The 14106-nt window shown below is 49.4% G+C and overlaps 1 protein-coding gene across 1 annotated transcript in view; it reads left to right on the forward strand.

Moving 5' to 3' along the window:
- The window catches only part of LOC133357528 (carboxypeptidase inhibitor SmCI-like), a 31541-nt gene extending 18956 nt beyond the window's left edge, over positions 1 to 12585 (forward strand). Inside the window, exons 4-5 of the mRNA XM_061575503.1 lie at positions 3169 to 3342; positions 7420 to 12585. Of these exons, the coding sequence (XP_061431487.1) occupies positions 3169 to 3342; positions 7420 to 7577 (332 nt within the window). The 3' untranslated portion in view covers positions 7578 to 12585. The remainder of the gene's footprint in view (positions 1 to 3168; positions 3343 to 7419) is intronic.
- Positions 12586 to 14106: the final 1521 nt, after the last annotated feature.

The following is a 14106-nucleotide window of genomic DNA, read 5'->3' on the forward strand; positions in this document are numbered from 1 at the left end:
ATGGGTTGGATCCCGACCCTGATGCCTGCTGTATATTTGGAGTTTGCGTGTCTCTCTCTCATCATCATCATCATCACGGTGGCTAGGAGATGTTAACTACCTCGCCTGGTATGCAGGGGAGTCATGGGTTGGATCCCGACCCTGATGCCTGCTGCTGTATATTTGGAGTTTGCGTGTCTCTCTCTCATCATCATCATCACGGTGGCTAGGAGATGTTAACTACCTCGCCTGGTATGCAGGGGAGTCATGGGTTGGATCCCGACCCTGACGCCTGCTGCTGTATATTTGGAGTTTGCGTGTCTCTCTCTCATCATCATCATCACGGTGGCTAGGAGATGTTAACTACCTCGCCTGGTATGCAGGGGAGTCATGGGTTGGATCCCGACCCTGACGCCTGCTGCTGTATATTTGGAGTTTGCGTGTCTCTCTCTCATCATCATCATCACGGTGGCTAGGAGAATGTTAACTACCTCGCCTGGTATGCAGGGGAGTCATGGGTTGGATCCCGACCCTGACGCCTGCTGCTGTATATTTGGAGTTTGCGTGTCTCTCTCTCATCATCATCATCACGGTGGTTAGGAGAAGTTAACTACCTCGCCTGGTATGCAGGGGAGTCATGGGTTGGATCCCGGCCCTGACGCCTGCTGCTGTATATTTGGAGTTTGCGTGTCTCTCTCTCATCATCATCATCACGGTGGCTAGGAGATGTTAACTACCTCGCCTGGTATGCAAGGGAGTCATGGGTTGGATCCCGACCCTGACGCCTGCTGCTGTATATTTGGAGTTTGCGTGTCTCTCTCCCCGTGATCGCGTGGATTTTGTCCGGGTCCTCCAATTCTTCCCTCCGCATTTAGAATCAACGTGCATTCAGATTAGCTGTATTTGACGGTTTGCCAGATGCAATCGATGTCATATCCTGAGAGAAAAGTGGTCGAACTGCTTTCCCTGGGTCTGCCAGAGAATTTTAGTGGCTGCATTCACGCCAATAAATTGTCACCATCTGGGTTTGGACACTATTTGGTCGGGATGTAATGATTTGTTTCAGTCGGGTTAAAATCCCGTGCGACCGTTTACGATTGATAGAAATTATATGGATGTTGTAATAGTCCGCACACTGGACGTGCAATGCAGAGATCGCCTTTTTACATTTGAACTCCCGGCGCAGCAGTTGAAACGACGGTGCCAGTTTCCTCAATATCCCCGCCTCTGTTTACCCAGCAGTACAAACGGGTTCAGACGCTGTCTTTCCGACAGACCTGTTCTTCACCTGAGGACGGCTGCTTGCGTTGTGGCCGAAACGTCGTGAGAATTATTTTATTATGTTTTATTTGTATTAGTTTATTATTCCCTTCTACGTGACTTTACCGATAGAACCAAGAAGAGGGTACACCACAGTTGATCAATCAGCAGGTCGCGTGTGGATGGAGGGAATCGCGAGTACTACCGCATCTTCCACGGCCATCTGGCCAGGGTGGAAGTGTAGGCCCATGTACCGTCCAGGACAGGGCTCGGTACCCTGCGGCTCCGGAGACGAACGCGGCTCCTTAAGGGGCTGCTGCTTCGTGACGTTGTTTATTAAGGAACCTACCGTCTCGTATTCACGTCGCGTTGCGGCTCTTGAGATATCGAGTTGTCTTCTTTTTTTTACCGAATTTTGATTGCCGAACCCTGGTCTAGGAGGACTCTCTAGAGCTCCCTCTAACCGGAGGGCCTTCTGCCGGCAGTGGCATGAGCAAGCAATTGCGGAGCTGCACCTTGACCTTTTTTTACGTAATTTACTAAAGAAAATACTGATGATTTGCAAACGTTATTTGGAGGCTCATGGAAGTGAATGAGATGGAGCAAAACGAAACGAAACCTACGACGAAGATAGTTACGCGCGAGACGTTGCAGACCAGGCAGGCGGAAAAATAATAATCGATTCCTGAATTAAATTGCGACGCTCGCATGTGACAGTTCATCAGTATTGTTGCTTAGCATGTAAACTGAACCTCTTGAAAGGCGCGCGTCGGTGTTTTGCTTCATCGATTGCTTCGGTGAAAGCTGCCACACAAATTCCTCTCCCGCACGGCTCCTGCAAAAAAAATTATATTCCTGCCAAGAGAAAGATTGTGAAGAGAGACGTGAAAGCTTACTGTGTGACGGCTGTTTTTACGCAGAGCAAAAGAGATGCAATGTGACAAGATGGTCTCGGGTTAATGTGCCCTCTGGGGTTAATGCACCCTCTGCCACAGACAGCTGTCCTATATTTGCAAATTCCTTCCCTCCCCCCAACCCCGTAGGGTTTTTTCCCCCATTGCGTTGCATTTTAAACTCTTTATTTTGTTTTCGGGTGAAAGTGCGGCCACTCCCAACTCCTTCGAGGAGTTTTTCGACGGGGTGGGAAGAGCTGGCACAAGATACCCCTCTTAAGAGTGGGAGGCCCTTCCGCCAACAGTGGCGCGCAGGGGCGCCAGACCTTGCAGGGCTGCGCCTCATATTTTTCACCTGTTTCAGGTCAAAAAGTCCCAAGTCACTTCAAATCTCCCGTGTACAGCCCTGAGTCTGTGGTTGGAAAATCCACATTCTTATGGCAGGGGATGCTGAGTCTATCCCAGTGTTCTTCACTAATTTTCATGGTGGGGGGGGGGGGCACTTTTGCCGAGAAGACATCAGTGCGAGGGCCGCCACGCCTCCTGTGTGTTGTCGGGGGGGGGGGCCCACACATCAGGGGCTGCACTAAAGGCCACCAGGTCAGAGGTCGCAACCGGGTACCCGATACCCGTACCCTACCCGATACCCGGCTAACCTTACCCGGCTGGGTACGGGTACCCGTTTGCGACCCTGGTGCGGCCGGGTACGGGTAGACCGTGAGTCACTGGTGAGTAACCGTTTGTCACTCATTTCCCAACGTCTTGTCTCTTCTCACAATTCAAGTTCCTAGAATCAACCCACCCGCGCCTGCAACGTGGCTTCATCCCAGAGGTCGCAATCAGGTACCCGATACCCGTACCCTACCCGTACCCGGCCGGGTACGGGTAGGGTAAGGAATCAAAACCCGTTTGCGACCTCTGCACCAGGGTCTACCAGCGGCCCGTTGGCTTTGCAATGAAGAACACTGGTCTAGCCGTGGCACACCCACCGTTGACTGAACCACGATCCGATTCTCTTGGCAATGTCGTCGGACAGGGATCCCCAAGATCTGCCTGTGGCCGGCCGCGCGGGGAAACTGCGAGGACAATAAGCCGCGCTACTTCTACAACGTGGAGAAGCAAGCGTGCGAGACCTTTCACTACAGCGGCTGCGATGGCAACGACAACAACTTCGCGAACGAAGAAACGTGCAAGCATGTCTGCTCCAAGGGTGAGCGACAAGGCAGTAGGTGGGGCGGGGGGGACACAGGGGTATCTCGTAGCGCCGGGCGAGCACAGGGAGTTGGCGACCGAAATACAGGAGACTGTCCGTTATCCGCGTGCGGTTTATCCGATTTTGAGGATTGACCGCGCCTGGGATTTTGACGTAAATTAATAACTTGCGGATTTTCCCTTTGAGACCAAATTAACGATCTAGACACATTTCGATTTAAAGCTTTCGTGACTGCAGGGATTCATCTTCTTGGTTCTTTCGGGAAAATCACGTAGAATGGAAATAATTAACGACGTTTCGGCCACAACGCAAGCAGCCGTCCTCAGGTGAAGACGCTGTCTCCCCGACAGACCTGGTCTTCACCTGAGTACGGCTGCTTGCGTTGTGGCCGAAACGTCGTGAGAATTATTTTATTATGTTTTATTTTTATTATTTTATTATTTCCAATCTAGACACAGTTGTGCATTGTTATTCTTGAAAACGTTCGTGACAAGTCACGTGCTTAAGCCGAACAAACAAGTGCTCCGGTTGATCCGAAATCCACGTGACCACCCCTGCAGTACAGTAGTTGCCAGATCTTTACAAGGGTGGGAGGAGTTTGATTGATGTTGCTTGGCGTGGCTCTGCTATCCACTTAGTGGGCGGACTCTTCTACGGGGGAGCAGGAAAGTGTTATCACTGAGCACGTGCATCCATCGGTGATTTATACCTATGCAATAATTGTCTTGGAGACGACTTTTGGAATCGGTCCTTTTATTGACTCAAGTTCACATTTACTCCAGTTCACATTTACTCCCCGCTGCTGGTAGGCAACGGAAAGTGGACAGACAGACCACGAGAGACGCACAGCCACGTGGCACTCGGAGCCCCCGCTCGCGCGTGGCCCCTTCCTTCCTTCCTTCGTTCCTCGTCTGACCACGTGTCGTTCATCTCTCCCCTTATTTAATACCCGGGTCACGTGGTACGCTCCAGCCAATCCTTGGTAGCCTGCGCCGAATCTTCTAGGTTCCCCATCAACTCCCGGGACCACGCCCCTGACTTGCCTTCCCATTGGCTGAGGCCAAAGCCAGCAGAACCAATCACCCGAGCTGGCACCTCTCGATCACGCCAGGGCCATGCTCCCAGGCTTCCCCCCCATTGGCTGTAAAGCAGCACCGGCAGAGCCGATCACCACGTGAGCCGGACATAGGCTCTTATTACACCTATATTCGTGGTGTTTGGCATAGATAATCCACGGAAAATGGTTCTATTTTTGGATTATCCCCGATTTTGTTTTTAATCCGCGGCCGTCCTCCTCGTCATTAGTGCGGATAATCGAGAGCCTACTGTATCAGAATCAGAATGTTTGTTTGTACCGGAGGAGGAATCCGATGAGCTATAAAGCTCTTTTTCACAGATGTCCAGCAGGAGTACAGGGTCAGAATGTTACAACAACAAACACAATACACGATAGAAGTCCAAAGTATAGGAAAGGTAAGCAATTCACAAAACATTTATATATACGAATACAACTAGACTATTCTAGATTTGAAGTTTTCGTGACTGCAAGGATCCATACTCTTTGTTATTTTCGGTAAAGTCACGTAGGTGAAAAAACAAAACAAATAAATTAAATCACGACGTTTCGGAGGCAACACAAGCTTCCCCCGTGACTTTGCCGAAAAAACCAAAGAGTATGAAGACGGAAGCTTTTGTTGCCTCCGAAACGTCGTGATTTAATTTATTTCTTGTCTTTTTTAACCTCCGTGACTTTACCGAAAAAACCAAAGAGTATGAAAACTCGACTATTTTATTTTAGCAGGTAAAGCCCACTGACCTATTGGCTTCCTTTTCTAAAGTGGATTGACCGATTGCACCTTGATATATAGAGGACCCACAGAGCTTGGGCGATTGTTAGTAGGCACCGGCTCAGCGCTTGGCTGCCTTCCTGCGCCCTCCTGAGTCGTCTTCGAGAGTGGGTGCAGCTCTGTGCGGTGCATGACAAGTTGAAACTAATATATTTTATATTATCAACTTAAGGTCGAGCTAACCTATTGGAAGCCTGGGCCAAGAAGGCTTCGTGCCACATGGCAAGGTATTCTTAGGAATCAGAGTGCCGAGTCAACACCGCTGAGATCCTAGATTCGTTTCTCGGTTTCACCCGCTCCTGAATGAACCGATTGTTTGACATTGTCCGTGTTGCTGACCCGTTAGTTCATTAGCAGAGCATATGCAATGATTGAATGTTCCTGATTTATAACTGCGGGTGTAATAACCGTGACAATACTACGCGCCGTCATATATCCCTTGACGTCATTCACAAGAGTAGGCCATTGTGTGTGCTGGCGTCAGGGTACAAATTTGCCAAAGTCGAAAATTGCAACGCCAAATGAGTCAGTTGGGACTAAACACACACAACAAATGAATGTCCCAGGTCACTCTTGCAAATGGGACTTATTCTGGCCTAAATTTCGATTTAAAACTTTCGTGACTGCAGGGATTCAGATTCTTGGTTCTTTCGGTAAAGTCACGTAGAAGGGAAATAATAAAATAATAAAAATAAAAACATAATAAATAAAATTCTCACGACGTTTCGACCACAACACAAGCAGCCGTCCTCAGGTGAAGAACAGGTCTGTAGGAAAGACATTGAGACGCTGTCTTTCTGACAGCTCTGTTCTTCACCTGAGGACGGCTGCTTGTGTTGTGGTGGAAACGTCGTGAAAATTTTATTTTATTATGTTTTACTTTTATTATTTTCTTATTTTTCTTATTCTGGCCTCTTGAAATGTCACACGGTTAAACACGAAATAAGATTAACACTTTTTCTTTAAGCACTTCCCTATTGACTGCACTAAACACTATTACATTAAATAAGTTTGTTTTTACTTAGTCTGGCTTATTCCAGCCTTGATATGGGATGTTTTCAGTTTGACATGCAGAACTTTGCACAAAGAATATAAACGACCAGTGCGATCTCAGTGTGCATTAAGGCGCTCAATGGAGCGACTTCAGAAATAGTTCTGTGATCTCATCTTCTGGGGCCCATTGTCAGCCAGGGCAGTAACCGTGCGAGCGGAGAGAATACTAAAACGGACTTTTCTTCATCTATTAACGCAATGCAAATTAAATTAATTCACACGTGGATCATCTGGTTTGCGGTGCTCTCATCGGTGTGCCGAGTCACTGCACGCACGATAAAGAAATAAAGGCGCAGCCCTGCAATTGTTCGCTGACACCACTGCTGGCGGAAGGGCCGCCACTGGAGGGAGCCCTAGACAATCACTCTGGAGGGTTTTGTGACCTACTGTTGCACGCTCGCCAGATGTCTTGGAACAGGAGGGAGTACCCACACTTTACCCCACTGCGTGTGACCTGCCAAACGCGACTGTGGTTTATCTGCTTATACTGCTGAGTGGACAGCGTTGGGGGGGGGGGGGCGGATTCAAGATGCTGGCACCGTTGTGTCCACTGTACGCATCGAACCAGTGACCTCGCGCAAGGGGGCCGACTAACTACATTCGCAAAAAACACCGTTCGCCACTAAGTGGCGGTGACATCCCCACGTCGCTTGTGCCAGTGCGCGGTGCATCTTGAGGCCACGTGAAGTGTTGGAAGGCTCGCAAGCAGGAGGTTGCTGAACAGACCCAGGTGCCGTGGGTTGACTGGTCGAGATGACTTGCTGATGCACACTACACTGCAACAAAGATCCTCCATGTAGCTTTAACAGACTCTTTGAGCAAGTGCCGTTTGCGAGCACCTATGAAGGCCGGCACGGCACACGAGGGGGTGGGTGGCCAGCACCATGCCCGGCCTCCTTTGTCTCCCCAGTGGCGATGTTTGCACACCGCAGCAGGTGCTCATTTGAGGCTGAGTCGACCTAGGGTTGGCCCAGGACCGGTTCGTATAATCGTCACTGGTGTTGGCCGTGAGCGGGAATCGAACCCAGGTCTCCAGGTTCGTAGTGCAGCGTAGCGCTAACCGCTCCACCACCGCTCCCCACACACGCACGCAAACTCATACGTACACACGTGCGCGTGGATTGTTGATTTAACCTCAATGTTTTTTGTTTCTTTCCCCCACTCCCCCCCGAAGACATGAGAGCCTCAACTTCGATGATCCAACCCAGAGGCAAACCATTCGCCAGCCGGATGAGAGCGGGCATGAGGACCAGGGAGTGGAGGATGAAGCAAAAACAACTTCGGAAGAACGGTGAACGAGCTGACCGCACGGAGCATCGAGGGCAGAACTGACAAGAGTAGACAATCGCAGCGCCGTCTGTAGTCGCGAGGTCGGTTGGGTTTCATAGCAAGAGGCACAGACCGTATAATTGACGTACTTACTTTTTTAATTAACCCGTTTCACCACTTTCGGTTGCGCCGGCCTAACTCAACGGAAACGAATGTGGCTGCGTGTGAAAGGAAGTGACTTGCGTCGAGGTGGGGTCACCGATGTTGATGGTTCAGGTGGCGGCGGCTCTCCAGTTAACTACATTTAAAAGTCACGCGCCCGTTCTTATTAAACGCAATGCGCCTATCCCTCGCATCGGCATCTGCCGTCTCCTGCGCATTTCTTACTCGCAGTATGCGCATACTTAGTTGTTATTTTCAACCCCCGCCCTCCCCCCGATATCATTACAAATTAGTGCTGTCGGTTATCGCGTGTCGCGAGTCAAAAAAAACATCCATTTGGAAATCTTGCGGAGCAGAGAAGCATCCCTGAGAACGGCTGCTGTGTAAGAGATTTTGGAAGGCGCCTTTTAATTCTCTATGCGCAGCAGGGGGGGGGGGGACACTGTCCTGCACGCTCGGCCACGCAAGTATCACGTGACCGTCAGACCCCCCGTATGTTTCATTCTCAGTGCCTGGGAACTTAGCCAAATTGAGTGCAAAACCTAATTTGACGCGATGTGTTATTTGTGCGGTCATTCGTTACTGGGTCCAGACTCTCAACTTGCGAGCGCTGAATAAGTACCCGGTTAATCACGGATGTGTGAAACCCTGGATTTGAACCCAGGTTCTCAGCATTGCCTGCTTAGTGCTCTGACCTCTGACCAACTGGCAACGTGAAAAAATAGTCATCAAGTTAGAGGTGCAGCCCTGCAAATCCTTGCTCATGCCACTGCTGGCATTGGGGCCTCCCCTAGAGAACGCTCCAGAGGGGACAGAATTTGGCCTACTCTTCCATGCTCACCAGATGTCTTGGAAGCAGCGGGGAGTACCCACACTGGCGCCATTGTTTCGCCCGCCAAAATCGAAAGGTCAAATCGAACCGGTGACCTCTGGATATGCGAGTGCGGTGTGCTAACCGCTACATCACGGGAGTGGGTTTGGTGTTTTCATAGCACGCATAGCTGGTTTAAACACCGCCTGCCAGTGGACTGTAATTGGTTCGTACAGCGACCTGAGCGAGGGACCTCCCCCCCACGTGCTCTTTTGCGGCCAGCGATGGAATGCATCGCGATTGATCTGGCAAAATATATATTTTTTAAGGTCTAACCCGGCGCTGGCCACTATCATCGACACTCGCGTAACCTCCGTCCCGTCCGCCGTTCGTTGTTACACAAAAAAAGAAACGGAACTGAGCAGAAACATGACGCAAACGAGCGGAGGCTCGGCTTTCGAGATGGACATTATTTTGTTAAATCGTTTTAAATCAGGTGTAATTGAGTTTTATCGCCTAAATTAACATTTCCAAACGGACTGAGAATGTAGGCTCTTGTTGCGTGCGGTTATGCACTGCGATCTAATTAAGCCATCAACAGGCATTATATTTGCAATGGTTACCACGCGGTGTACGATAGGTGTTAGAAGTCTTTAAATCAGCGGTTCTGAACCCATCTGGGGGTGGGGGGGGGGGGGGGGTAAAGGCGGGCTGTGTGGACAAGGGGTCTCCCTCCACTTGGGGGACCCGCCAGAACCCAAAAACAACAGTCGGGCCACTTACCGGGGTGATTCGTTTCAGAATGCGTTTCCACCAAATTTCAGTAGAATCTTTCCAACTCTGACAAATCTTACCTAGCAAAGTGTCTTTCGTGCAAGTTGTCCGCATCGCCAGCGACCAGTGTCGCGACGCAACGCTGGTCAGGAAAAAGCCACCCTGGTGTCGCTGCCCCGTTAGGAGACCTGCGAAACAAAAGAGCTTCCATGGCTCAACGCATTCCTCGGGTCTAAAGGGAAAGCTTTTCGGATCCTGAGCAAATTCCCCCATCGCACGGTTCGCCCGGCGTCGCGCCTGCTGGGCTCGCGTCCGAGCGAGAGCGCCATTCCCAACGGCAGCTCTCTCCAGTAAAACGTTCGACGTTCTGCGTTAAACGGCGATGACGACGACGACGCGAGCGTGGGGTGACAGGTGACGGGGGCCGGGGCGACGGCGGCATCTTGACCCTGTGTTCACGTGCAACGACGGTTCGCGTCGCATTGCTCCCACGCCGTGAGTCACCGTCATCCCATATCCAATTCCGCAGCTCTGATTGCCGTTGTGGGATTACGCCGCTGCGGAGCGATTTAATCATCGCCGCGCTCAATTTTTGCCGAATCGCATTCCGTCGTGGCCGCTGCTCCGTCCATCAATTGGACGTCAGCTTCTCGCCGCCATTGATAAAAGGTGGCGAGGTTAAAGGCGCAGCCCTGCAATGTCTTTGTCTCGCTCAACTGCTGGCGGAAGGGCCCTCCTCCAGAGAGAGCTCTCGAGGGGCCCCGCAAGACTTACAGTGATTCTGCGACTCAAGTCTCATTTGGAAGACTCACCTGGGTGACCAATAATGCCAGGGAGGATTAAAATAAAATACACTCCAGGGGGGCACTATAGAGAGCGCCCTCTGGAGGATATTTTACCGACTCCTCCACGCTAAGATGTCCCGAAAGATGGAGTACCCACACTTCACCCCACCACACGCAAACCTGCTGAACGCCTAATATGTTTCCATTGCCATGACTCTGCTCTATCTTTCCGGTGGGTGCGGTTCCCATTAGATCATCGCCACCGGCTGCGTTAACAGGAAAAACATTATAATTGACCAACGCAAAATGCGAGCGGCGCTCCGATGTACTTTCTCGGAGTTGTGCCTCACGCTCCGCACGATGTTCCAAACTTTTCGCCCCACGTGCTGCGAGCTTCCTCCGGGAACTCACCGTGCCGAACATTACGCGCGGCACAACCCGAAAACACATTGGAGAGCTGTGCCGCACAACCGCGAAAAACCTACGCGCACAGTCGTAAATGCGGCCGTGGGTTTTTCCAATAAACACAAACACACACACACAGATCGACGAACACGCTGTGATTTTGCGATGTCCTCGTGCTATTAATGTGCCTGTCAGTGGACGTAGCGTGGTTGGTATGGGCCCTTGTGCAAGGGAGGGAACGCCCCCACCCCCCACTTCCACCCCTGTTGCCCACTATTAGATTTGCCCTCACCCCCCTCTTCACAGCCCAGCACCCGAACCACTCTGGCCTGTTGGTCTCAGTGCAGTTGTACCGCCTGCACCGCTTCTCACAGCCGCGCCGCTGGTGCCCATGTTTTTGTTGAGGGTGGCGGGTAATTCCTTGCACGGTGGAAGAATTTGAATAAGAAGACTCGTAGACACCGCGGGTGTGTGTATGTTTGCGGTGTTCGCTGTGAAGTTGCGTGTACGCTCACTAATTGTTTTTCTAAGTACCAATGACGGTGCCTGTGGGGTACTTCCCCGCGAAGGAAACCAGACGATTGTGAATGTATATGTAAATGTACAGCGGCGTATAGCAAATCGGGACGTTATTAAATTGAATTCGGTTCGGGGTTAATTTGTTCAATTCAAGATACCAGGAGAGCCTCGTTAGCAAGTGATCCGGGTCACCAATATTGTGCAAAAGGACTAAAACTAAATTCGGTCAGGAGAAATAAGCAAAAAAATCGGGGTAGAACAACCACGTTACAGGCAAAAATAAAAAAACATACTGCACATATATACTTATATATTACAATGTTAAATTAACTTAAACTACCCGTAGCATATAAGCTGGCTTGGTTAAATGATTATTCATGACCCAATCCTCATTCACTATCAAAATAAAACTGATACTGTGCAGTCGCCCTTCGAGTCAATCCGCTGCAAGAAGCCTTACCCTCCCCTTTCCCCCACGCCACGTCGATCATGGGAGTTGTTTGACCATTGGGCTGTTGCAGTGGCCGGTCAGTGCGTGTTGGCGAGGTGGAGCAGAGGTGGCCCAGCACTGGCTTTATGCGTCACCCCCCCTCCACCACCGACGTTAGCCACGTGGCAGGCGTTGAACTGTCGGATGTGTGCTGGGGTTTGGAGCGCAGCGCGTGACACCACTGGGGTCAATGCCTGTCGGGTCACAGTCACGCGTTGAGATGGACGTCGATTGGAGCGTTGAGTGTGTGCGTCGCGCGAAAAGAGTTTTTTTGGGATTTGGAGAAAGTAAAAAAAAAGACAAGTGCATTCATTTTGGGGCTGCGGGAGCCACTCCTCTGAGCGAGCACCTTCCTATGACAGCCCGCAAGGCCAACAGATGGGGCGTTGTGGTCTTAGATTTGAAGCTTTCGTGACTGCAAGGATTCATACTCTTAGGTTTTTTCGGTCAAGTCACGTAGGTAAAAAATAAAAATAATAGAAATAATAATAGATTCATAATTTTATTTCTATTATTATTTCTATTATTTTTTTACCTACGTGACTTTACCGAAAAAACCTAAGAGTATTCGTCAGGTCGTGTTGTGTTGTCGAGCGGTCGCTTCATCTTGTGAGGACCCTCTTCCTCGCTTGCATTATGAGACGCTGCGGCATGCAAGACCCGCACCAAAACGTGTGCCCTGCGTCAATGTGTGTACTCGTCCGATCAATTACACGCTCACACCTCTGCACGCGGATTACAAGATGCACGTAACACGTTTTGCTTATAAAATACCGATTAAAAAAATATATAGTGCGTCTTATAATCCAGATAGAATATACGGCAGTGGTGATCTTAACCGTGGCAGAATTAGTGTTGTTTTATCGTCTGTCATGGTCACCAAACACTATGGCTTAACGGCACGACGAGTATAACTCACGTCGTATTTTGTTCGTCGTGTTCGTCTCACTAAAGAAAAGTTGTAACGTGATTTTGTTGTTTTTGTTGTTATACGCTTGCAAAAAAATATATTTTATTTTCACACTTCAGTAATCGATGCACTACATTTTTCTTCTTATAGAGCAACAAACACAAAATCCGAGTTATGTTCACCATGTAAATAATAAAGGGCACTAAACCAAAAACGCCGGACAGCACCACGTGTCGTTGCACGTAATGGGCCAGCGGTGTCTGTGACGTAGTCAACGGCAATGCTGTGGCCACGCTTCTCGTACGCGCGTGTCTTTTTTTAAAATCCTTTATATTAAGTTCGCTTGCTTGCTTAGGACCGTGCAAATCTTTCGGTCGTTTTTTAACCCACTTCCCGTGATCCAATCGAGCTCACATTTTGCACACAGACTCGTTGTGCGAGACAATTAATGTTCGTGAAAATTTTTTCCCAAAATTTTACACTGTTTAGGGAAAACAAATTAAATATTTAATTACCAATTGCTTAATACTGGCAGACAATCATCTGACCCATAGGTGGCAGCCATCGCAAGCCAGAGGACGAGGGGACTCTAGCCGCCACGCATATAAAGGATTTAGAGTGAAAAACTTTGTTTTTACGGGTTATACTTATTTTTCTTTCTCCTGCTCAATAGTCGCGCTCACGTGCGGTGTGACCCCGGTGTGACCCGGGGTCCCAGAGCGATGTGGTTCGCAATCGCAACGCTGCCAGTCGAATCCTGTTTTGGTGGGTCCGGGGGCTGTGGGTGGGGGTTGACTCAGCCAATCATCCCGCTCTCTAGAGTCGACTAAATGAGTAACCACGTGGTGGAGAGGTCAACAATCGTCCTGTGGATGTACTCGCCCGCCGCCGCCGCCATATGAACGCGGAATTTCCACCGCCGGCTTACGCCTGTAAACAGGAGAGGAGTAGATGTCCTCAAAGCTCGTCTGAAAAGGAAATTCCTTAGACTTTAGATTTTTAGTCTCGGTCTGTTTATAGCTAATCCCCAGTGTCCAAAACATGCCATCAATACAGCGAGATTGAAAGCGTGAACGTTAATTTGTGTATGCTAATTTTGTCTCATTAGCTGCAGCGGTTTTTTTTTGTGTTGGCGTCAGCGCCAGCGTAAGTAAACACTCTTTTTCTAAAGCATGATTGGGGAAATAAATACGTTTTAATTTTAAACGCGTGATTGTTGCAAGGTGTCCATGCCGCAACTATCTTCACTCCCACAGTCACGTTGTGACGTGACTGTACAAATAGTTTACACTATGAGACCTCCTTTACCAGTGGCAAATATAGTAGTAGGTTCTATTGGGACATCATTTGCCAGTAAAAAATATGATAATTCGTTTTTTACCCTTCTATCTGGCAACAAAACTGACACCTTTTTTTTTACAAGGAGTCATGTTTGCATAGACCACAATACCTGCAGCCATAATGCAAAAAAAACATAACTCTGATAATATATGCACTGTCCTTGAAGTTCATTGGTCCACAACCGAGACAGCTTTTCTTAGAGCCTTTTGGCGTCATCTGGTCCAACACCAATGGAGACTAGGCTCTAAGAAAAGCTGTCTCGGGTGTGGACCAATCAACTTCAAGGACAATGCATCTCATTATCAGAGTTGTTTCTTTTTGTTTGCATTTTGACTGCTTGTGTTGTGGTTATTGCAAACATGATGCCTTGTATAAAGGTGTCAGTTTTTGTTACC

Source organism: Lethenteron reissneri, chromosome 7, assembly GCF_015708825.2.
Source record: "Lethenteron reissneri isolate LAM-NWPU_2019-01 chromosome 7, ASM1570882v1, whole genome shotgun sequence".
In the NCBI taxonomy this organism is placed as follows: domain Eukaryota; kingdom Metazoa; phylum Chordata; class Hyperoartia; order Petromyzontiformes; family Petromyzontidae; genus Lethenteron; species Lethenteron reissneri.